The following is a 23,557-nucleotide window of genomic DNA, read 5'->3' as shown; positions in this document are numbered from 1 at the left end:
CGCGCCCTTGCCCGCCCTTGGGGGCGGGTCGCCCCCGCCGGCGCCGCCATGGCGTCACCGCCGGCGTCGTTGCCATGGAGCCGCCGTGCCAGGCACCGGCCTGGGGAGGGGGTCCAGGCTAGCGGCCGGCCCCAGAGCGGGTCACATGACCACTCCCCCCCCACGCTCCTGCGTCACGTGGTCTCGCGAACCGGTTTCCGGAAGTGCGTCACGGGCTCGGGCCTGTCTCCTGAGTCGGCCCGCTCGGAACTTCGGCTCGAAACAAAACAGAGCGGAGCGGCGGGCGGGGCGGGGCGGCCGTGAGTGCGGCGGCGGCGGGGCCCGGGCGGCGGCGGCGCGGGGCGGGAGCCGGGGGGCAGCGCGGGGCCCGGGAGGGGAGGCTGGGGGCAGTGCGGGGTGATGGTAGGAGCTGCGGGGCAGAGGCGGGGCGGAGGCAGGAGCTGAGCGGCGGTGTGGGGGGAGCAGAGGGGGATGAGGAGCCCTGTCAGCAATGGGGCAGGACCTGGGGGACAGGGTGGAGCGAGAGGCCGGAGATAAGGTGGGGTGAGGAACAGGAGGGAGGGCAGTGTGTGGGGGGGTGATAGGCAGGTGGAGGGCAGAAAACGCGCAGAGGCAAGAGCCCTGGGGGGCAGCATGGGGAGAGCAGTGTGGGGTGAGGGGCGGCGGCTGAGGACTGAGCAGCAAGAAGGAGCTGGGGGCACTGTACCATGCGAGTGAGAAGCAGTGTGGAAGAGGGCAGGAACAGGCAGCGTGGAAGTGGGCAGAGTCTGGGGGGATTTGGAGGTGGTGCAGGACGGTATGGAGGCAGGAGGGCAGAGCAGGCTGGGTGAGGCCATGTGGGGCAGCTCAGCACGACGGGTGTGGGTCACAGCAGGGCTGGAGCTGAGCTCAGGAGCCTCCTGGCACAGCTGGAGGGAGCCGAGGGGCCTGGGGCCGCTGCTTGCGTGTGGGTGCTCTGCCTGCATGGTGTGGGCCTGCGCTGTGCGCGCTGGATCTGCGACCCCAGAGCAGCTCAGCAGAAGCTTCATTCCCGGGCTCTTTTCCCCTCTCCAAACGTGTGAGGCTGGGCAGACCACACAGGAGGGTCTGGGGGAGCTGGGCCCCCCACGCAACACGGCTAGAAGGGCTCACCGCGGTACTTCAGCGACCTGGTAGTTTTCGTGAGGATGGAAATGTTGCATGTGGCTGTCTAGGGTGGCTCTGTGCTTGTCCCTGTTCAGTCTGCATATCAGGCACACCACGAAACTGAAATAAGAAATGGGTTTAAGTTTCAAGACTTCTAATTCCTTTGGGGGACAACAAAAGAAGGTGCTAGAGGTATTTGCTTGCACAAGGGAAGTATCGTTGTCAGACGTGTTCAAGATGTGGAGGATTCAAAAGTCATTGGAAGGCAGAAGATGGGAGGGGAGAAGAGCCTTCTTCATAGCTATCCAGTGAAGAGGCCTTTGAGCACTGAGGAGGAGATGCTGTAGGACAGAAATAGGGAACCTTTCCCCTGCTCAGGGCTAAACATGCTCCAGTCACATTTGACATGCTGCTTCTTATTGTGCACCTGCTGCTGCTGTTCAGGGAACAGTTTAAACTAGCCCGGTCTGGTGCTGCTGTGGGACAAGGTGGTCCAGTTCTCCCCAGCCACTTGCTCCTGTCCCCATGGTCACCCTTTCCTTGGGCCGGTACAAACATTTGTGCAGCCACGTAGTGAATGAGGTTGGGGAACTGATTGAGGCTAAAACAAATTTGGCAAAAACCAGTTTCAGTCTGGATGGGTTCCTGATCTGGTGCACCCTGCAGCCATGTGGATGCTTGCACTGACATAGAGCATGGGTGAGAAGGGAGGTACCTCCTCTTCTAGCAATAATGCCAGGCTTTCCCAGCTTACAGTGCTTGTGGAAGTGTTGTGTAATATTTTTAAACTAATGCACAGCTCATCCGGTGTCTCTCAAAGGTATATATGGCATTTAGCCGGGGGAGTTTCACTATCTCTCCTCTACAGCATCTCCCACAGAGCTAATACTGTAATAGCAGTGCCAAAAATCTTGTGCCCCTGGACACTTGGCTGCTGAATAGCCCACCATGCCGCACATTTCCTGATTACAGATCAGGAGAAAGTCTCAAGGATTAGAATAAATCAATCAGAATAACCTGTGCTTTGTTTGCACTTGTCGGAAGCCCTGGGGTGCCCAGCATGGCCTCAGTTTGTGATCTGCATTCTGGCAAAAGTCAGGCAAAGTCTCAGCACTGCTTGGTTCCTGTTTTCCGTTAGGAATAACTGTCAGCAAAGTGCCTGAGGGAGCTCAGCCTCCAGTGAGGCATAAGAGTAGCAGACCTCTCCAGGAGGAGTGACTAAGAGTCAAAGCAGACACGCTGACCCTTCTGGCTCTCCCTTGGCCTGGTCTGGGAAAGGGTAAGGAATGCTTCCCCAAACCGGCGGAGCCCTTCTTGGAACTTGCTGCCACCCTGTTTAGCAGTTATCCTTGCGCCACCCTTCGGAGGAGATGGCACCTAGCTCGGCCCTGTGCGGAGCAGCCGCTGCTGCTCATTTCCTGTTCTTTCTGGGGTTTTCACCCTGTAGGCAAAGAAGGTCAGCTGGGAAAGCTTCCCTGCAGTTGCTGAGTCCGGGTTAGCTTTTACAGTGCTGGGAATCATTTTGTAGCTGGCCTGTTTCAGTGTTACTGGGGACTGGAGCTGAGAGATGGTAGTGTGAGCGGCGGTCTGCCAGCGCTAGGGTGGTCAGCCCTGCTTGCCACGGTGATGTTCGCAGCTGCGAGGGATCCTCCCAACGTCATCTAGTGCAGCCAGAGTCACTGCTATGTTGCAGGAAACCCGGCACGTACTGCATACTGCAAGGGTGGCTCTGCTGCTGTCCCGTGTCTGTACTCATCCCTCTGCAGGGCTGACTGTGCTGCCCTCCTCAGCATTCCCGTCTCCCAGACGGGTCAGAGTTGTCCGGTGTCGGCTATATGAGTTGTCTGTGGCAGCCAGTTAGGGTAGGCTTAGTGCTTGGCATTGTCAGGTGGCTTCAGTGGTTCTTGGCTTCAGTGGCTTGAAGAGTGCTGGTTTGAGTGCAAAGCCTGTCGCCGAGCTGGATTCGCCAGAGCTACGTGAAGAGTAGGGTTGCCTTGCTCTTTGGAGTCCTTTGCAGTTTGCAGCAAGGACTTGAGGTTTGTGGCTACTTGTTGGTGTGAACATTTCAAGAACTCAAAGGCCCCCAAGTGCTAGCGGGGTGCGTAAAGCTGTCGGCGTGCTCCATTCGACCCGCTGCTTCGGTGTGTCCTGCCCCAGGCTGTGCCTGGATGGAGCTGCTGGGGCTGCGCCTGGTATGTGTGTGACATGTGCGCCTTGTGGGTACAGTCACTGCTTCAGGATGGGGTGTTCCCAAGGTGCACGTCTCCTCCCACTGTAGGAGAGGCAGGTTCAGTTGAGGCGTACTGTGCCAAGATGCTGTCAGGCTCAGCTCCGTGTCCTCAGATGCTACAGGGCTGTAGGAGGAGGTGTGACGCTGTGCGCTGCAGCCTGGGAGCTGCTGCTGTGGCTGATGGGGCCTGGGAGTGGGCAGGATGGACCCAGCTGGTCTGCTCCCCCGGGAGCAAATCCCAGCAGAAGGGCTCGAGGTGCACGCGCTGCTGGAGCCGGGGCGTGGAGCCAGGGCAGCGAGAGCCTTCCCAGCTCTCTGCCGTCACCCCTGTCTACGGAGGGACCTTGGGCCAGACCGCTTGCAGTGGGTTGTTTCAGCTCTCATCTGTCGCAGCCTGAATGCCAGAGAGTGAAACTGGAGATTGAAACTGAGACCAGGCCACGGCCAGCGGCCCCTAAACCCCGTCAGGGATCTGGGGCTCCGCCTGAGAGGGCATGTTCAAAGGGGCCGGGGGGAGCAGGCTTCGCGGGCATGCCCTGCCCTCTCCCGAGGCATGTGGAGCAGAGGTGTCTAGTTTCCAGGCCTGGCCCACGCTGGCGCTGTCTGTAAGTCTGCTGGGAGATGAATATGCAAGGTGCAGTGCTGCTGGTTAAGCTCCCAGCGGGTGGGTGGAGGGGGAGGCGTTCTCTCCTTGCCAGAGGCCCGCTTTCCTCAGCACGGGAGACTGCCCCAAGCCTGATGCTTCTCTGCTTTCTTCCTTCTCAGGGCATTGCTCTCTCCCACTCCCACCCTTTTACGTGGGGCACTGTTTTACTCCAGTGATGTGCACTGATGCCCCAAGCCATGGGGCAGCCTGTCCTTGTTGGTCCTAGGGGCTTCCTTTTGCAGCTCAGGGCCTCCCTTTTGCCTCACCCTCAGCTTTGCCTCATGGCATTGTCGGAGCCTGTTGTTTCTCAGGGCCAGAATGGCAGTAGTGGTAGCTGTGAGTTTGACAGTTACTTTCCAGGCTTTTAATGTGTGTCACGTACAGAAGACCCCTGTTGTATGGGTTTGCCAAAGCTTCTAAGATACGTTTGGCAGTAAGCATTGTAACAGCTGTGATGAGGTAGGTTTTGTTGCTGAATGTTTTGTGTAGTTTTTCCGTAAATGCTACAGTGAAGGTCGTGTGAGAACATTGACCCTGGGAAAGTCTGGCACTGGGGCAGAGTGGATCCTAATGCTGTTGGGCTTTCTCCATCAGCTCTAGCCATGCTTGCTCTCCCTTCTCTTTAGGCTACTAGTTCCTTGCCAGAGAGTTTGACCCCAGAGAGTCGCCAAGATAGCTGGGCCAGGAAGAAAACGTCGCACCCCTGACCCAGACTCCATTACCGACCCTGGTGGGCCGTTTGTGTCATCCAAACGGCTGAAAATGTCCAGCAGCGCCAATGCCCCTGGCCAGAGGAAAGTATCTCGGGGCTTGGATGATGCCGCCAACAAGAAGAAGCAGAAGGATCGAGCCAACCAGGAGAGCAAGGAAGGTGAGAGCCCCTTGGCAGTGCTGCCGTGAGCAGGCTCAGTGTGATGGTTCCTGGGCCCTGCAGGGTAGGAGTCTCACAGCCATCTGCTGCAGGATAAGCAGATTTAACTAATCGCTTCCTGTTGCTGATTGTAACCCATGTAATGTGGGATCCTCTTTGGCACAGTGTCCTCCCTGGACCTGTAACCTCCTTTTTTCAAGTGCTGCTTAGCCCCAGGTATGTGAGGGCAGGTCAGACCATTTCCGGGTTAGTTGGTGGCTGTTTCTAGGCTGGACTCTAGACATTGCTTCTGGGTGGGGCTAAGCTACCCTCATCCAGAGGGAGTGGGATTGAAGCCTGCAGGTGCTCTTGCAACCGGACGTGTTATTGCTTCCTGATCTGTTCGCAGAGGCCAGTTGCCACAAGGCAGGGCCTGGGTGCTGACGGCACGCTGGATGCTGGGCCTGTGAGCGGGGCTGTTACTTTGCTTTAGATTCTCTGTCAGGGCAAAGTGTGGCTTCAGTGAAATGGTTGTTTTGGAGTAATTCCTTTCTTAGCTGCTGTGTACCAATGACAAAATTGTGTCTTCAGGTGCAGGCATCTGTGCTGGGCAGGCAATGACTGCAGGTGGGATGCAGACAAGGGTTCCTCCAGCAACCCTGTGGCCCTGGCAAATTGCTTGATTTCCATGACTTACTCCGTTATGTCTGCCGTATCCTCAAAATAATACGGTGTTTTATAGGCCAAGGTAAAAGAGTGCTTGCTGAGCTCTGTGCTATAATGGTAGGATGCTGTCCCAGATGTCAAACCAGAGGGCACGGGTAGAAGGCAGTGTTGCCTTCTTCTCTCACCACGGGAGCTGTGCCGTGTTTCAGACACGGTACGACCCTCTGTGCTGTCTGACACAAAGCAGCTGCTGCCTTTGCAGGCACCGTGGTGTGGGCCACAGTGCCTCCATCCCTTCTGCATGATGGGAGCGAGGGCCTGAAGCAGTCGGGCTGCTCTGGCTGTACCAGGTGGTGGTGCTGGTAGATCTTCCAGGCAGTGCCACTACAGTGCTTCTCGTACTGCCAGCTACACCAGCACCTTTGCACCAGTGATCACAGTGGCTACCAGAGATTTGCTGTGGTATGTGACTGGTTTGTAGCCAGTCAAGACAGGCAGTGACAGTTCTCTGAGTGCTCTGAAGTGGAAACTCCATCTTCACCAGGCATTGATGCTTGTTCTTTGCTTCAGGACAAAGTGCTGTCACCTCATCCCCCTTGCTTGGCACAGTTTGCACCCTGTGGGGATGGAGCAGACCCTGAGATGTTTCTGGGTCTCAGTAGTAATCCTGCACACGGCAGGGATTAGGTATCAGGTCAGTTTGATTCTATAGTGTAATCTGGCAGAAAAATTCAATTGCAGACATCAGCATGTTGTTCGGTAGTGGGTATGCTAAAGCGCAGCTGGGCTGCATGGTTCTCTCGTTACAGCAAATTTGGTTTGAACACAACCAAACATCAGGTTCACCGTGTAGGCTTGATCAAAGGGCAGAACTCCTGTACAGGTGGAGATTGAGGGCAGGAGGAGCCAGGTTCCCCGAGGGGGCATACACAGTACAGTTACCACATGCTCCACAGTGAGACTTGTCTCAAAACAGTACTGACCAATCTGGTGTAGGATGTTATTGCTTCCATTGATGGTGCTGGTGAGACTGAGGTACGATGGTATGGCCCAGAGCACCCATCCTGGAGTATGACTTGCTGTGCTGCTGCAGGCAGGGCTCGGGGGGACGAGGGAGGTGTGAGGAAGCAGAGAAGGGGAATGGTTCTGCCAGGCAGCACACGTAGAACGAAGGGCCTCGCCAGAGGTTCGTGGGAGAAGGAAGTGATGTGTGAAATTTTGGGCATCAGAGTGCTCACCCGTGCCCTGAGGTGACAGAATGACAGACTCGTGCTCTGCTTCTCTGCCCACTAGTGTCTCGCCCTGAGCTCGAGCAGGCTGAGACTGCCCAGGAGAGGGACTCAGAGGAGGGTAAGTCAAGGTGTGCACTGGCTGTCAGTGCATGGCCATGAAGAGCCCTTGCTGAGGGATCTGCAGCTCTCACCTGTCGTAGTCCTGCGGCCTGGCAGAGTAGCACTAACCTGAGCGCTCCCTTGCCCCAGTGTTTGTCTTAACAGGATGCAGCCATCCCAGAAGCAGAGGAGGGTGCATGCAACTGTGCGGGTCTGCAAGGGAGAAGCCCATGACAGGCTGCTTCTGACTTGAGTGTCACTGTGCCACTGAGCACAGTCCTGGGACACCTTGCTGCAGGCATCCCTTCTGCTTATTTTGTGACCTCCTGCTGAAGTCATGTCAGGCTGGGAACATCCCAAGCTGTGTCAACGAGCAGGCAACGCTGGCTGGTTTCTGGTTTGGCTCCAGGCTCCTGTTCAGAAGACAGACACAGCATGAACCCCCTTCTACCACAGAGGGTAGACCTAATCTGATCTGAAATTAAGGAAACATCAGCTTTTTGCCTTGAAGACTTCAGGATGCCACATTGCCAAACCTGGAGCCTGGCAGACACTTGATGGGGATTCGGTGTGCAGCAGAGCAGTGCTGCACCATTTTCTCCCTGGATGCCCCATTCTTACCAGGCTGGCTTGCCTGCCTGTGTTTCAGCCTGTGTTAAGTTTTCTTCTGGCAGGAATACAGTGCTGTTGGCAATTGCAGCTGGACTGCTTCGTTTGCACATGCAGAGGGGAAGCTGCAATTTCTGATTGTGGTCAGAGTCCACTCGAATCCCCCAGAGTAATTCTGTGGCTTCCTCATTCCCTGAGAAAACTGTAATTGCTTTATAACCAAGAGAAGCCACCCCTTCTTCCCAGCCACTGCTGCTGCACGTGGTGGACCAAGAACATCCTTACATTTCTAATCTTTTCGGTTCCCACTGGGATTCACCTGCCCTGTTGTGAGTTGTGCTCCAGCCCCTCATTCATGGCCTCTTTGATGAGAGCAGCTTGTAAGTGTCCTGTTTATTGCCATGATCTGTGATCCCTGCACTGCCCGTCCCATTGAGGCAAGTGTGTGTTCAGGCTCGCACTCCTCAACAACGGAGTGAGCGTCGCAGCCTCGTGCTGCCGCGAGCGGGTGATGCTTCCCTCCTCCTTCCTAGAGCTGCTGCTGGACTGGAAACAGAGTGCTGAGGAGATCATCGTCAAGTTGAACTTGGGCAGTGGAGCTCTGAAGGTGGAGGATGTGGACGCTGCTTTCACCGACACAGATTGTGTGGTCAAACTGCCAGGTATGAGGAGCAGAGCGACTGCTGCAGACACTTTTCCAGCAGGGCTTGGCATAGCCCTGGGCTAGACATGGGACTGGTCCAGGCAAGCATAAAACCTCTGCCTCAGGAGGAGACTTACCTGCCACTTCACCACGGATCTCACTTCCCCTGGGGCGCTGCCGTGTCAGCTGACGGCACAGCTGCAGCCAGGCTGGACCAATAGGAGAGCAGTGTAAAAGTAGGAGGGTGCGGGGTGTGGGAGGACAGGAGCTGGCCTCTCTGCGCCACGCAAACCAGTGCCCACGTCTGTGCGGGATGTGTCTCTGCCTCCCACTCGCTGGGGTGGTTGCGTGGTTCTAGCAGGGTCTTGCCAAGAGGCTGAGTCAGCTCTTCATATTATTTGGAAAAGTGGTTGTGCTCCTGAGGGAGGGAGACCCAGGGCCTTCCCTCTGGGAAGGAAGCCAGCCAGATGTGTGACAGCAAACCCCAGGCAGCTGGCATTACCCTGAAGGCTTTTGGAGCACAGTGGCAGTCTGCCTGCGGTCACTTTGGCCCTGGCTGAGCGCTCCCTTGGCGCCAGCAAAGCAGGGCTGTGGGGTGGTGGGCTGTTGTTGCTGTCACTTGAGGTGTGGTTCCTCTTTGCTTGCAGATGGGCGCCAGTGGAGCTGTCAGTTCTACGAAGAGATTGAAAGCTCCTGCAGCAAGGTCCAGTGCAAGAAGGGCAACTTCCTGCAGCTTGTGCTTCAGAAGAAGATCCCATTCCACAGCTGGGCTTCGCTTCTGGTGAGGCGGGGAGGATGTGCCTTTTAGGGGACTTTATAGAGCCTGGCAGGACTGGGAGCTGGAGCTGGGGTGATGGTTTCACTGCCTACCCTTGAGCTGTCCTTGCCCAGGAAGCTCTGTGAGGCTCAAACTGCATCCATGGGCTGCATCAGGGCAATGACCCAGCTGCCTCTGTCCATGGTAGGGGGAGGTGTCATCACACCCCTGTTCCTGCCTGCCACACAGTCTCCAGGTCCTGGAGCAGAGACCCAGGGTGCTCTGGGAGGGGATAGCAAGGGCTCTGCTCTGACCTGTGCAAAATTTCGCTCTGATATACTGGTGTGTGGAACCCCTGAGAGGATGAGGGGCTGGGAAAGAGTGAGCTGCCTAGATATCTTCCCACCGTGCTACCTTGCTGTTCACAGAAGAGACGAAAGGATGGATCCAAAGAGCTGGCCAAAGGGACCATATGCTGGGAGAATGGGAAGGAGAAGGCTGCCGCTGTAGAGGTGGCCCCTGAAGAGCCAAGAGCTGAAAGTGCAGAGCTGCCGAGGTCGAGGCGGGAGCCCTCCAACCCAAAGCGTGCTCAGGGAAGAAGCGAGGCCCTGGGAGGGAAAAGCCCAGCCAGCCCAGGGACGCAGAGTGGCCCCAGCGCCAAGCGGGCAGTATACCTCAAAGTGGCTCCAGCTGAAGAGGAGCCAAATACCAGGGTCACTGGGAGCGTGGAGCCCAGCAAAGGGCACAGCGGGAGGTCAGGCAGCCGTCGCAATGGCAGAGCCGGCCAAGGCGATGTGCCCACAGCCCTCGCAGACATCGCACCACCACTGGAGAAGGTACCAAAGGACCCGGTTGAATGGGGCACCCCTGCTCCCTCAGTCCCCATGCAGGGGGTGCTACTCCCACAGACACACACCCCTCCAGATGATAAGGGCTCCTGGATCCCGTGGGTGGTGTTGAGGGCTGGTGCGGGCCTGACTCCAGCAGGCAGGTGGGGTGAAATACAGGATAAGAGCTGGTAACTGGTACTGCTGCAGATGTGAGGACCCAGCACTTGCTTGGCTTAGCACGTGCTCTGGCTTGAGACTGTGTGCTAACATGAGGTCAAGCTAAGCAAACGAGATGTGGTGGGGGAAGTGGACAACATGGGGCCGTAACTGCCTGGTGACAGAAGCAGGTTGCGGAGAGGGGCTGCAGTGGTTTGGGCCAGGGGCGCTCAGCGAAAGGGTAGTGTGTTCCTCACCATGTCCCTCTGCTTTGATAGGCTGCAGTCTTGGCAAAGGAAACTGGTCCCATGGAGATGCCACCTCTCGCAACCACCACAGAGGTGTTCCCCCACCGCATTGCCACCTGTGTGGAGAAGAGAGTCCTGCAGCCAGGCAGCCCAGGCGAGGCCTCTCGGAGCCAGGACTGCACGCCTGTCCTGGGAGAAAGCTCTAAGGCTATCCCAACGCCCACCCCTCCCCTGAGAAGAGACTGCGAGAAGAGAGACTGGTCCAAGGATGATGTGGCCCTGGAAGCAGCAGCTGATGGTGAGTGATCACAGCCCAGGGGTCAGCATCCATGAGCTGGCCTGCTCAGGAAGGTTCACCTGCTCAGGCACTCTTCTGGGCCTACCTGCGGGGCTGCCTCCGTGTGCAAGGAAAGTAACATCTCTCTCTGCGGCTTTCCCTGCTCAGAGCCCGAGCCCATAGTGAGCCTGACCTTTGTGAAGAATGACTCATACGAGAAGGGCAACGACCTAGTAGTGGTGCACGTCTACGTGAAGGAGATCCACAAGGAGACATCCAAGGTGTTGTTCCGGGAGCAGGACTTCACACTCGTGTTCCAAACAAGGTATGGGCAAGCCCCGGGGTGGCGCCAGGCTGCCACGGAGCTCCTGGCTGCAGCACAACTACTTGTTTGTTCACCTCTTCTCACCCACTTCTGATTTCTTTGCAGCGACACAAACTTCCTTCGCCTCCATCCTGGTTGCGGGCCCCACACCGTGTTCTGGTGGCAGGTGAAGCTCAGGTACTGCTCCTGCCTTTCCAGCCCATGCCAGAGTGAGGGAGGAGAGAACACATAGCTGGAGTGGGAGCCAGTCCCAGCTGACTGGTCTGTGCAGGCCATGTCCCTGTCTGCGCCTGGGAGTCTGAGACCCTTGTACTGTGCTGCACTGACATCCCAAGCCTGGAGTGCCTCAGCTCAGTGTGGCGGCTTGCAGGGATGGAGATGCTAGTGTCTCCTTGCCTGCAATTTCCTACCACAGCCTGTTTGTTGAGCTCTCGGGACTGGGCCAGGCCAGCCGTGTGCACTTTGAGCCTGATATTCAACAAGGCTGGGCGTTTGGAGACAAGCAGAATGGATGTGCCAGGACAGGGGCCCTCTGTGCCCAGTGTGGTCAGGATTGAGGGCTTCTGTACTGCTTTGCAGGGGCCAACCTTGGGACTGATACTTGCCCATCCCTCCTGCCTGGAGGACACGGCCCTGCGTTGCAGAGGCTTCAGTGTGCCAGTCCGTGGTGGGATCCGGTGCACGTCTGACCTGCTGCATGTCTTGCAGGAACCTTATTGAGCCGGACAAGTGCACATACAGCTTCACAGTGTCTCGCATCAATGTCTGCCTGAAGAAACGCCACAGCCAGCGCTGGGGGGGGCTGGAAGCTCCAGCCGCACGAGGTCTGCACCCTGGCTTCTCCTTGTCCTGCCTGCTGCGCCCCGGCGTGGCGTGGGCCTGGTTCCTCCTCATTGCTGGGAGCAGCTAGGCAGTGCTGGGGGGGTTGGGGGAGGCAGAGGGGCTGAGCAGGCATGGGCAGGAGGGATTTGGGATAGGGTGAGCTGGAGGTGGGGTGCTGCCGTCCCTCTCGCTCATGGGGGAGAGGAGTGGGAGGGAACCTGTGTGCGAGCATGGGCTGATCCCTCCATGACATCAGTCCTACTGTGGGCAGCTGCCCCTGCACGCATGGTGCTGCTAACCACAGGCCCACCCTTCCCCCTTTTTAAGGTGCAGTGGGTGGTGCAAAGGTTGCCATGCCTACAGGCCCTACCCCGCTGGATAAGAGCCCGCCAGGCAGTAACCAGCACCCCCTGTCCAGCAAGGAGGAGGCCCGAGCCAGCGATAAAGAGAAGCCGCGCCTGGAGGATGGGGGCCTGGACGGTGTGGCAGCCCGTACGGCCTCAGAACACGTGACAGTGAAGCAAGAGCCTCACATCCCCTCTGTGAGTGGGGCCTCATCAGGCCTGAGACCTCAGGGGTGGGAGTGGGCTGGATGCTTGACCCCACTGTGGTGTGAGACTGCCTCCTCGGTGCTGCTCCAAGGACTGGCAAACTTCACAGAGGAGCTGAGTGAGGAAGCAGGGCTGTCCTCCAGCCCTAACTGGCAGTTTTGGGGGCAACAAGGTGGCTTGGCTGCCAACTGAGCCATAACCACAGCCCGTCAGTCCTGGTGGGAGGTGGGCAGGTGGTGTGGCTGCGCCAACCCGACCCTGTTTGAGGGGCTGCCTCAGGCGGTCAGGTTCCTCTGGTGTTTTGGGAGAGGCCCCTGGAATGCAGCATCCTCACAACCAGCTCTGCTTTGGCAGCCCAAGCCGACATGTATGGTGCCGCCGATGACGCACAGCCCAGTGAGCAGCGAGAGCGTGGAGGATGACGAGGATGAGGATGAGAAGAAGAAGGTGTGCCTGCCTGGCTTCACGGGGCTGGTGAACCTGGGCAATACTTGCTTCATGAACAGTGTCATCCAGTCCCTGTCCAACACCCGAGAGCTACGCGACTACTTCCATGGTGAGCACACACCCCTGGAACCAAGCAGGGCCCTGCTACGCAGTGCAGCCAGCAGCTGCTCTCCTACGCTCGTTCTCCTGTGTCCCTTTACAGATCGGTCCTTCGAGTCGGAAATCAACTACAACAACCCGCTGGGGACGGGGGGCCGCCTGGCTATCGGCTTCGCCATGCTGCTACGAGCACTGTGGAAGGGCACGCACCATGCCTTCCAGCCCTCTAAGCTGAAGGTAGGGCTGCAGGCTGCAGCGCTCCCCGGGAGCAGCCGGACCCTGCTCAGCTGGAGGCCTCTGGCCCTCCTCCATGGGCTTCTGGCTGCCACGCTAAGAGCCAGCTGGATGTGGGTGGGCACAGCTAGTCTTCGCACATGGGGCAGGCAGTGCTGCTGGGGGCTGCTGGCCGGCCCTGACTGTTGTGCTCCCCCAGGCAATCGTGGCCAGTAAAGCCAGCCAGTTCACTGGCTATGCACAGCACGATGCTCAGGAATTCATGGCCTTCCTGCTTGATGGCCTGCACGAGGACCTCAACCGCATCCAGAACAAGCCCTACACAGAAACAGTTGATTCAGACGGGAGGCCTGACGAGGTAAGAGTGCCTCTCCCCAGCACTGTTGGTGCTGCACTGGGTGCTGCAGGGCAATCCTGGCTGCTCTGGGCAGTGCAAGTGCCGTAAAGCTGCGTGGTTTAATGTAGTGCTGAGCCCTCTCTCTCCCCGCAGGTTGTAGCTGAGGAGGCCTGGCAGCGACACAAGATGAGAAATGACTCCTTTATCGTGGACCTGTTCCAGGGCCAGTACAAATCCAAGCTGGTGTGCCCAGTGTGCTCTAAGGTACAGCAGCCCTGGAGGCTCTGCACTCCGTCCCAGCTGTGTAGCAGGCTCAGGCCTCCATTCCCCAGTTCCCAGAGAGCACAGGTCACTGGTCAAGGCTGGATCTCAGTTCTGCCATGGACACAGGCACTTCCCACAGCTGAGCGTACTTTTGATTCTGTAGGTGTCCATCACCTTCGACCCCTTCCTGTACCTCCCGGTGCCCCTCCCACAGAAACAGAAGGTGCTGACTGTCTACTACTTTGCAAAAGAGCCGCACAAGAAACCTATCAAGGTAAAGGACACCACCTGCTCTAGGGGGAGGTAGCCTGCGAGGGTGCTTGGAAATGTTGCAGGTAGTCAGTTTTGTGCTAACGAACTGAGCCTTGTAATGAACAGAGACCTGTGTGCCTTGGAGTGGCATGACTGACATGGCATTTCATTCATGGCAGTTCCTCGTGAGTATCAGCAAGGAAAACTCCAGTGCCATGGAAGTACTGGACTCAGTGGCCCATAGTGTGCGTGTGAAACCAGAGAACCTGCGCCTGGCAGAGGTGAGAGCACTTGAGCTGGGAAGCAGAGTGTTGCTGCTCCCATGGGTGCCCCTGGGTCCCATGGCTCTGCAGGGAGTGTCCCCGCAGGCAGTCGTTTGCCCTGATCCAACATGGACAAAACCTGCCTTGTGATCATGTATCATGCACTGGGTGCTGCCTACTAGATCCCTGTTCAGGAGAGTTGGGCTGCTGTGGTGGGTCAGAAGAGGTTCATCCTACCCTGGCTGGGCGGTGAGCTGAGCACAGCATCCCCAAGGTGCTGCTGTCCCCAACACTCGCTGAGGGGTGCCACATCTTTAGCTTTCCAGGAGAGCAGAAGGGTGGGCAAAGCTCTGTGAGCGTGGGGCAGCCCTCACACAACCTCGCTCTGCTGCTTTCCTGGCAGGTGATCAAGAACCGCTTTCACCGCATGTTCCTGCCGTCCCACTCACTCGACACAGTGTCCCCCACAGACCTGTTGCTCTGCTTCGAGGTGCTGTCCCCGGAGCTCGCCAAGGAGCGAGTGGTGGAGCTGCAGGTCCAGCAGGTAGGTGGAGGGAGGAGATGGGAGCTGCTGGGAGGCTGAGCCTGCTAGCGGGGCTGAACAGGAAAGAGTGAGAAGGCCGCACGAAAGGGCAACATGCTGGCCAGTGAGTGCCAGTGCATGGCCCTGGCGGGTCTCGCTCCGGGGAGGGGCTGGTGCTGTCTCTCCTGGTGAGGGCCGTTCTACCAGCTGCAGCAGGCGCCGGGGCTGCCGAGGTGGTCTCACCCTGCCCGGGTGCCCTTCCATGCTCAGTGGGTTCCTTCTCCTGCAGCGTCCGCAGGTGCCCAGCGGCCCTGTCGCCAAATGCGCGGCCTGCCAGAAGAAGCAACTGTCCGAGGATGAGAAGCTCAGGCGCTGCACGAGGTGCTATCGAGTCGGTTACTGCAACGTGTGAGTTGGCTTGGTGCCTGGCAGGGAGGGAGGGTCTGCTGCGTTGAAGGGCTGCGTGGGAGAGCTGGGCCTGCTGGGAGGAGGCGAGACAGACGTGACCTTCGGGAGGGGAGTTAGTCTGGGCTGTAGGGCTCTGCTTGTCCCCAGTGCAACCCTCCAGCCCTGCAGAGCTCGTGCCCATGGAGTAGGCGCAGAAACTGGGTTCAGCAGGACTGTGTGCATTACAGGGCATGTCAGAAAACACACTGGCCGGACCACAAGGCTTTGTGCCGCCCCGAGAACATCGGCTTCCCCTTCCTCATCAGCGTGCCGGAGTCCCGCCTCACCTATGCGCGCCTGGCCCAGCTACTGGAGGGCTACGCGAGGTAAGGGCCCGGGGCAGGGGGTGCATCTGCCCCTTCCTGGCAAAGGGTATAGCCTGTGCCTGGGCTGCTCTGACTGTCACCTCCTCGCCTAGGTACTCAGTCAGCGTGTTCCAGCCTCCGTTCCAGCTGGGCCGGATGTCGCCAGAGCAGGGGCTGCAGCCTCTGCTCCCGGACAAGCTGGAGCCCCCAGCCAAGAGCAGCTGTGCGGCAACCACCTCCGCCCCGGAGCTGGGGGATGGGGACAGGGCTTCCAACTTCCCGCAGGAGCCCCCCCTCTCGCCACCTGTGCCCGAGCTGCACCCAGAGCTGGGGGATACCGGCACTGTCAGGAGCAAAGTGTTGGCACCCAGGAGTTCCCTGCTGAGCTTGGATTCGGGCTTCTCTGAGCACATGGAGTCACAGAGCGACAGCTGCTGTGAGAAGGAGCCATCCTATGAGAGAGCCCTCAAGCCAGAAGGTAAGAGGGCAGGGGTTTCACAGGCGCTACTCTGGTGCTGCCTGTATTTCCCCTATCTGTCTGTGCCAGGACCTCAGGCTAGCCAGGGAGAGCTTTTCCTTCAATGGCTAGGCCCAGACACCCTTGGGAACATGTGGCAGGCCCCTAGGAGCCCTTGTTTGGCAGTGCTGCCCCACCTGAAATTCCTGCCAGCCCACACTCTGCCTTGCCCTGGCAGGCCCACAGGGCCAAGCAGAGACCTGGCTTGCAAGGAGGCTGCAGTGTCACGCTGTAGTGGGAGGAGTGGGAAGGCAGGGGCTGGTAGAAGCTGCTGAATCCCTGTGGCCTCGTGGTAGGGCAGAGTCCAGCACGGGCTGAACCCCTCAGGCTTGTGAGCGCAGCATTCCCATTGCTGTGACTCAACTGCACGGGAGCAGCCTCTCGCGCTCGGCTGCTTGGCTGTCACGTTTCCAGACACTCGTCTCAGGATGGCAGCAATGTGCAGTGAAGGGGCAAGGCAGGCAAGAGGAGCACAGCTTGCCAGGGGCAGGCGCCTGCTAAAAATAGTCAAGGACACGAGGCACGTGGTTGTGTCCCTGCAAGGCCATAGCATGCGGGGTGGGGGTGGGGGCACTGCAAATTCTTGGCCCCTACGCAGGGCAGGCAGGCAGTGCCACCAAATATCTGTCCCTGCTCGTCCGCAGCTGCCATCCCTGGGTACCAGCACACTCCAGACTCGCTGAGCGCCCGTGCCACGCAGTTCTACATCAACAAGATCGATGCTGCCAATAAAGAGCACAAACTGGAAGACAAAGGTGAGCCCAGAGCCCAGGAGAGCTCCATTTTCATTCCTCTTGGCCTCTGGCAGGGTGGTGAATCTGTTCCCTGGGAGCTCCTCTTGCCTGCGACACTCATCTGCTCTTCTCGACAAACACGCCTGTTTCTGTTGACCTCCTGCATCCACAGAGCAGCTGTGATCTCCGTGTGCCTCGTTATCTGAACAGGGCACCCACACTGGGTGCTGGTGAGGGAGGCGCTGCAGAGAGCGGCTGCGCCAGCCTTGCTGCCCTGTTTGCAGGACTCTGCCATGCTGGGGTGGGCAGCCTGGCCACAGGCAGTGCGGGGTGCCCATCAGGGGTGCTCGTATCCTGGAAACACTCACTGCCTCATGGCTGTGTTGAGCTGGGCCAGGCCTGAACGCTCCCAGCCCTGGGCACGGTGGGCCTGGCTGTAGCCCCAGGGGCAGCTGTGTGAGGTGTGCACCCCTTCACAGGCGACACCCCACTGGAGCTGGCGGACGACTGCTCCCTCGCCCTAGTGTGGAAGAATAACGAGCGCCTCAAGGAGTTTGTGTTGGTGGAGTCCAAGGAGCTGGAGTGCGTGGAGGACCCGGGCTCGGCCAGTGAAGCAGCCCGTGCAGGCCACTTCACCCTGGAGCAGTGCCTCAATCTCTTCACCAAGCCTGAAGTGCTGGCCCCAGAAGAAGCATGGTGAGGAGGGCGTCGTGGTGGGTTCTAGCCTGCGGGCCTGGGCAGCGGCGGGAGTTTCCCAGGAGCTGCTCAGGCCTGCACACCATTTCTTTTGGCGGCCACAAGCATCAGGCTGGCCTCCCCTCCCAGCAAGCAGGGAGGCAAGAAGCCAGCAGGGAGTAAAGCCAATGCTCTGCAGGGCTGTGCTGGCTTGCCCTTGGCCTCCCACATGCCGTCTGCAGGCCCCCACGCTTGCCTGGGTAAGGCCACGAGGCCTGGAGCTCTCTCCCCATGCAGGTAATGAGTATGTTCTCTCCCAGGTACTGTCCCAAGTGCAAGCAGCACCGTGAGGCCTCCAAGCAGCTGATGCTGTGGCGCCTGCCCAACGTCCTCATCATCCAGCTCAAGCGGTTCTCCTTCCGCAGTTTCATCTGGAGGGACAAGATTAATGACATGGTGGACTTCCCCGTCCGGTAAGAGCCCTGGGATGGCCCTGCACGTGCTGCCCTGCAGCCTGGCTTCTCTCTCCCCAACGCTGACAGCCCCTCACTTGTCCCCGTGTGTCTTCCCAGGAGTCTGGACCTGAGCAAGTTCTGCATCGGCCGGAAGGGCGAGCAGCAGCTGCCCATGTATGACCTGTATGCTGTGATCAATCACTACGGGGGCATGATCGGCGGGCACTACACGGCGTACGCCCGCCTGCCCAGTGACAAGAACAGCCAGCGCAGCGACGTGGGTGAGGACCCGCCGTCCTCACCACCCCCCTCTCCTGCCGCCACAGCTGGCCAGCTCGCTTGATCCGTCTCTCCTCTCCTCTCCCCAGGCTGGCGGCTCTTCGATGACAGTACGGTGACCACCGTGGACGAGAGCCAGGTGGTGACCAGATATGCCTATGTCCTCTTCTACCGCCGGAGGAACTCTCCTGTGGAGAGACCCCTGCCGGGGCACCCCCCAGACCACCGACCCGAGCGCACCCCCTCCGCCGAAGCTGCTGCCAGTCAGGTGAGAGCTTGTGTCCCTCCCAGCACTGTTGGAGCCCTACAGCCTTGAAACACACACGTGCCCACACGGCCTGCCCTGGTAGTGCCCACGGAGCCTGGGGCAGCTGCAGCACGGTGTCTGTGTCTCCTGCAGGCTGAAGAACTTGTGCTTGATGGGCTTTTCGCTGTTCTTGCTGCGAGCCTGGGCCTGCGGGAGAGCTGGCCCTGGCTGCCAGGGTGGGCTGTTGGCAGCAGTGGGAGGGTGCAGAGCTGTGTGAGGCACTGGAGGAGGCAGGAGGGGGCCCTGTCCTGCTGTGCTCTGTATGGGGAAGGCTGTGAGTGGTGACACTAGATCTGGCTGCACCAGGGAGCAGCGATGACCTTCCCTTTGTGGACTCTCGAGGAGGGTGGGGGGCATGTTCTGCTGGGGCCCAGCTCAAGGCCAAGTTGAGTGCAAATGAGGCAAAGATTGATGCTGAGCCAGAGGCCCAAGAGCCTCCACGAGGTGCTGAAGAGAAGCGTGTTGGAGCAAGCTGGTGCCACGGGGCTGCTAGGGAGGGCTGGGCCCGCCAGGAAGGCTTCCTCTGTGCACTGGTGGGGGAAGGTTGGACCGATCTGGGCCCTTTGCGCAAACCCTAGAAACAAAGGCAGGTCCTGGGCGCTCAGGGCACTGCCTGCCTGGCCAGGCTCACCTAGGCTGCAGCTTGCAGCCCTTCTCTTTGCGCCTGGCAGCTCCTCAGCCCTGTGCTGTCTGAGGACGGTGCTCTCCTCGGCTCTGGCAGAGCTGCGCTGGCCTGCCCCGTGGGAAGGTTTTGGCTCGCCTTCCAGGCCTGTCTGGTTCGTGCAGCCGTTTGCCGTGCCAGGGACCGCGCTGGTTAGGCATTGGGGCCCTTCCCTTCCCTCGCAGCTGGAGGCAGGAGCCATCAGGCTCCAGGGACCGGACGAGAGTGCCTGGCACATCGGTGTCCAGCTGCCCGCGCCACTTCTGTCCTGTGGCGTGAAATGCCACCTCTTGGCACAGGCCTGGTCTCTGGGGGCAGCTGGTGGCCCCAGCAATAGCAAGCCTGGAGCTGCAGGGCGTGGGCCTGTCTGTTGTCCCACGCTGGCCCGGACCACTAAGCTGCAGGGGACTTCGTGGTGCTGGGGCTCGCTGGGTTCCCCACGGGACCCACCGCAGTGCTGCGGTTTGGTCCCCGGCAGCCCCGGATCTGCAGGGCTGGGGCTCGTCAGGTTCCCGGCAGCACCAGATCCCCCACGGCGCCGGGGCTCGCTCGCTGGATCCCCTGCAGTGCTGCAGCTCATCGGGTCCCCTCGCAGCAGCGGGGCTCGTCGGGCCCCCGGCGGCAGCAGCGGCAGCTCCCCCGCGGCTCGAGGGCTCGCCGGGCCCCGTGAGTGCCCTGGACCACCTGCACCCTGCCGGGCCCCGGGTGCCCCCGGAGAGCTGCGCCCCCATCGGCTGCCCCGCGCCGTCACCGCCGCAGCGAAGGGCTGGGTTCGATTGGCTGCCTGCGGAGAAGCCTCCGGGAAGCTGGGCTGCGATTGGCTCTCGGGGAGGCTCCACCCACCGAAGCAAGAGCTGCGACTGGCTGTGCTGCGACTGCGCCTCCTGCTCCCGCCCGCCGAGCCGGCTCGCCATTGGCCAGCCTCCGAACGATCCTCCGGCGTACAGGAAAGCCGCGCCGTGATTGGCTGCTGCCTGCCCCGCTCGCTCACCCGGGCCCACCAATCCCAGAGCATCGGCTCCACCGGGATCCAGCCGGGAGCTGCGCCCGCTCCGCTGCCCGCGGCCTGGCGAAGACCCGGCCGCTCTGCGCCTGCCCGCCGGAGCCTCGCCGTGCCCGCGGAGCTGCGCCGCCCGCGCCGGAGGCCACGAAGAGCTGCGGGGGCGGGCGCGACCGTGGCCGCGACCGTGCTGCATGGGGAGGAGGGCTGGCTGGGCACGGGGCTGGGCTCGCAGGCGGCCGCCTGGCCCCGGGGGAAGGCGAGGGGTGTTGCCTGTTGCGTTCCCCGAGTGCTGACGCAGGTTTCCACATCGCAGGCTTCTCTGATCTGGCAGGAACTGGAGGCTGAAGAGCAAGACCTGCAGCTCGAGGCGCCCCAAAGGCCTGCAAGAAACTCCTGGAGGCCCCGTGGCCAGAAGAGGAGTCCAGGCACCCCCCAACACCTGGACGAAGGTTGCGTCAGATACTTCGTCCTGGCCACTACGGCCGCAATTGTGGCTCTCTTCCTGAACGTGTTCTATCCCCTCATCTACCAAACCCGCTGGAGATAGGCACGGGCACGCAGCCAGGCGCGGTGGGAGCAGGGCCCTCACTGTCATAGGACACTGCATGAGGAAGAGGTCCGCTGGAAGGACAGAAACCTCTGGGAAGGACTCACGCTGCTGGGATGAACGGGCTTCGCCGAGGGAAGCACGGGGCCATCACCTCTACTCTGCTTGCTCCAGCATCTCCCATGCCAGCTGGCAGGGCTTTGGGGCCAGCCCGCGGCATTGCCAAGGCTCAGCGCAAACCCAGGAGTCTCTCAGCTCACCCTGTCTCGTGGCTACCTGCTGCTTTGGAAGGGACATCGCCGCTGCAGCAGGGCTGGAGCCTGGGAGCCCTATTAGGAACATTGACTGTTTGTACCTGGCATCTGGGAAATGAGGGGAGACCTGCCGAGAGGCTGCAGCAACGAGCAGGCTGCCGTGACGCAGCTCCTGCCCCTGACGCTTCTCGCATTTGCCTGCGCCGTGGCGTGGTTGCAGGAGCCTCGCACTCCCGACGGCTGGCACAGCCAGCGGCTGCCAGGGCCGGCGTGATCCTCACGAGGTCGGGCGCACCCCGTTCTCCTGCTTGGCCTCCCACTGAGCGTCCTGGGGCGAGCTGCTGGGGCACCGAGGGCTGCGGGCGCCGTGCCCCTGTGCCGAGGCGGGACAGGCTCAGCGTGGGGGCCAGCCCAGGTCCCCGCTTGGCTGGAGCTGTGGCGTGTGCTGCTTCTCATCCCCCAGGGCACTTAGGAGCAGCTGCTGGGGAACCTTGACAAGCAGTGCCAGGGGCTCCCACGGCAAGCACGGACCTCCGTGGGCCCCGCTGCCCAAGGGACGCGTGGACTGTCCTTGCGTGACCCTGCCTGGCTGTGTCCAGGGGGAGCCGGGGAGGCACGTTGCAGTTTTTTGTTCTCGAGGGGCCCCTCTCTCCGTGGGAGCCCGGCTGCAGCTGTCTGGTCCCAGGAGCGGCGGGGGGGAGAGCAGGTAGGACTTAAGGTGCGGGAGGCCGGAGGGAAGAGCTCTCCGTTGCTCTCCGCACCCTGCAGGGTCCGTGAATAAAGCCAGCTCTTCTGAAGAGACACAGCGTCCCTGTCCTGTGTGCTGGGACGCTGGCACAGGCACAGGGACTGCGCGGGAGGCTGCTCCAGCACACGAGCAGACTCCGGTGTCCTTCCTAGTCTTGTGGTGTCCGTTTCTGCCTCCTCCAGCCCGGACCAGCCCCAGGGACTGCCCCACGCTGTCCCGCAGCCAGCGCCTGCCTGCTCTGCGTGTCCTGAGCTCTGCGCAGTGCCTGGTGCAGCCTGCGCACCGGCAGGCTCCGGCGTGAGCTCTGCCTGCCGGCGCCATGGGGCGCCGTGGGGCCCAGGCTGGGAGCTCCTGCTCCCCAGCCGTGGGGCAGCAGCCCCGGGGTGGCACACGCGGGGCCATCGCCGCCTGGCGGGGCCGGCAGCGGTCTGTCCCCCGGGAGCTGGGACGAGGTCTGCGGCTCCGGCGCTGTCTGACATTGAGACGTGTTGCCCTTGGCTGAGCGCAGCAGCTCAGAGGCTGCTCGGGCTTGTTTGGGTTTGAGAGGTGACTTCAGAGCCCTGTGACTTCCTTTCGGTCTCTGATGCTGTCCTGCCCTCCGTGCCCTTGGCTGACTCAGGAAGGATGCTTGGCAGGGAAGGGGGGTCCACCGGGTTTCCGGCCGGGGCTTGGGCCCCTCCGCGCGGGGCCGCGGTGTCAGCTGGACGGCGGAGGGCCTGGGGCTCGCCGCACCTCAGGCCCTGCGCGTCCTCAGCCCCGGCCCCACCGAGCGCCGCCGGCCCCGGGGAGCGGCGCGGGGCAGCGCCGCGGCCGGGAGGTGCCTGCCCTGGAACAGTCGCCTCATTGTCTGCCGCGCCGAGGGCTGGTGGCTTCCTCCGCTCGCCCACGGCGCGGGTCTCGTGGCGCTGAGTCAGCGCCCAGTGCCTCCGGGGTGACCTCTGCTCCGGCTGGCACTGGAGACCTGCGTGCGCCTGCCTGCCTGGCCCGGGTGTCCGGCAGCGAGGCTGCAGCCAAGCGCTCGCTCTCTACCCTGGAAATCCCCTCTGGTTCTCCTGTGCTCCCGTGGCTCCAGCTCGGGCTGGCAGCCTGCGCTGGGGCTTGCCGGCACCGCTGCGTGGGCTGGCCGGGTGCCCGTGCTGGGGCGCGGAGCGCCGCTCCGGCTCCGGCTGGCCCCAGCCTTGCCAGCCCCCGTGCACGAGGGCCGGGCCGGGGAGAAGTGGCGGGGCCAGGCTGAGCGTGCCGCGGCTGGGCTCCCCCTCCCGCAGGCGGGCCGGGGCTGGCCCGGGCCCCGGGAGCGGTTCCTGCCTCCCTGCCCCGGTGCTGGGCTGGGGGGCTGGCGTGTGGTGCTGTTCTGCTCCGTGACCCCCCCCTCTTACGCCCACCTTCTGCTTGCAGGGACTCACGCCGGTGCCGTTCGGATCCGGCCTGGCCCCCGAAGGAGCCCCGGCGCTGGCCGCGGAAGGCCTCCCCGAGCGCTTCGCCAGCCCCGCCGAGCGCCCGGCCCCGTCCTACAGCAGCATGGAAGAAGTCGACTAGGGCATCGCGGGGAGCCTTGTCCCGGGGGGGTGTGGGCCGGGCCGGGCCGGGCACCGGGGAGGAGGGCTGGGGTGGGCAGGGGTTGGGGTTTGTCCTGCTCTCATTAAACTTGCTGAACTCCACTCGTTTCTGCTGTGTGCTGGGCAGCCGCACTGGGAATCCGCGGCTGATGCGGCGCCGTGTGCCACAGAGCCCAGTGCAACCCCCCCCCCCCGCCATGGGGTGCTCTGCCACCCGGGGTGCCACAGCGCCTGGTGTCCCCCTGTGTCCCCTGGTGCACCCCACTGCTCAGCATCCCTGGCCCGTGTGCCTGGTGATACCTGCTTACCCTCCTGGGCGCCCGGGGGTGGGGTGACCCTAGTGCCCCCCGGTGTCCCCTGCTGCACCCTGGGTGTCCCCTAGCACTCCCCGTGTCCCTTGGTGCCTGGTGGGCACCTCGCTGCCTTGCGCTCCCGCCCCGAGCTCCGGTGCGCCCTCTGCAGCTCCAGGTGCCCCGCTGCCCGGCAGCCCCAGGGCCCCCGCGGCCGGGGCGCCCTCTCCGCCGGCGGCCCGGGGCCGGGGCCGGGGCGGCGGGACTGCAAGTCCCGGCAAGCCGCGGGCGGGC

At 61.3% G+C, this 23,557-nt stretch overlaps 1 protein-coding gene across 6 annotated transcripts; it reads left to right on the top strand.

The window, feature by feature from the left end:
- Positions 1–195: 195 nt before the first annotated feature.
- On the top strand, positions 196–23,075 carry USP19 (ubiquitin specific peptidase 19). Of its 6 annotated transcripts, none has more exons than XM_062585181.1 (27): positions 196–299; positions 4,628–4,872; positions 6,811–6,867; positions 7,991–8,119; positions 8,748–8,881; positions 9,286–9,693; positions 10,122–10,389; positions 10,537–10,693; positions 10,799–10,870; positions 11,402–11,517; positions 11,849–12,057; positions 12,421–12,622; positions 12,716–12,849; positions 13,046–13,204; positions 13,337–13,447; positions 13,611–13,721; positions 13,879–13,980; positions 14,366–14,506; positions 14,775–14,893; positions 15,121–15,258; positions 15,351–15,715; positions 16,399–16,509; positions 16,968–17,184; positions 17,484–17,636; positions 17,736–17,899; positions 17,987–18,165; positions 22,813–23,075. In XM_062585181.1, exons 2-27 carry the CDS (start codon positions 4,764–4,766, stop codon positions 22,951–22,953), a joined length of 4,206 nt encoding a protein of 1,401 aa, XP_062441165.1. In that variant the 5' UTR covers positions 196–299; positions 4,628–4,763; the 3' UTR covers positions 22,954–23,075. The 6 variants fall into 6 exon arrangements, with proteins under 6 accessions (XP_062441165.1, XP_062441164.1, XP_062441162.1 ...); XM_062585180.1 differs by having other exon boundaries at positions 11,843–12,057; XM_062585178.1 differs by lacking the exon at positions 22,813–23,075 and adding an exon at positions 20,182–21,468 and having other exon boundaries at positions 11,879–12,057.
- The last annotated feature ends 482 nt before the right edge of the window (positions 23,076–23,557 follow it).

Source organism: Rhea pennata, chromosome 12 (assembly GCF_028389875.1).
Source record: "Rhea pennata isolate bPtePen1 chromosome 12, bPtePen1.pri, whole genome shotgun sequence".
NCBI classification, from domain to species: domain Eukaryota; kingdom Metazoa; phylum Chordata; class Aves; order Rheiformes; family Rheidae; genus Rhea; species Rhea pennata.
Note: the sequence above shows the minus strand (reverse complement) of the source record. Positions and strands in the feature narration are given on the sequence as shown.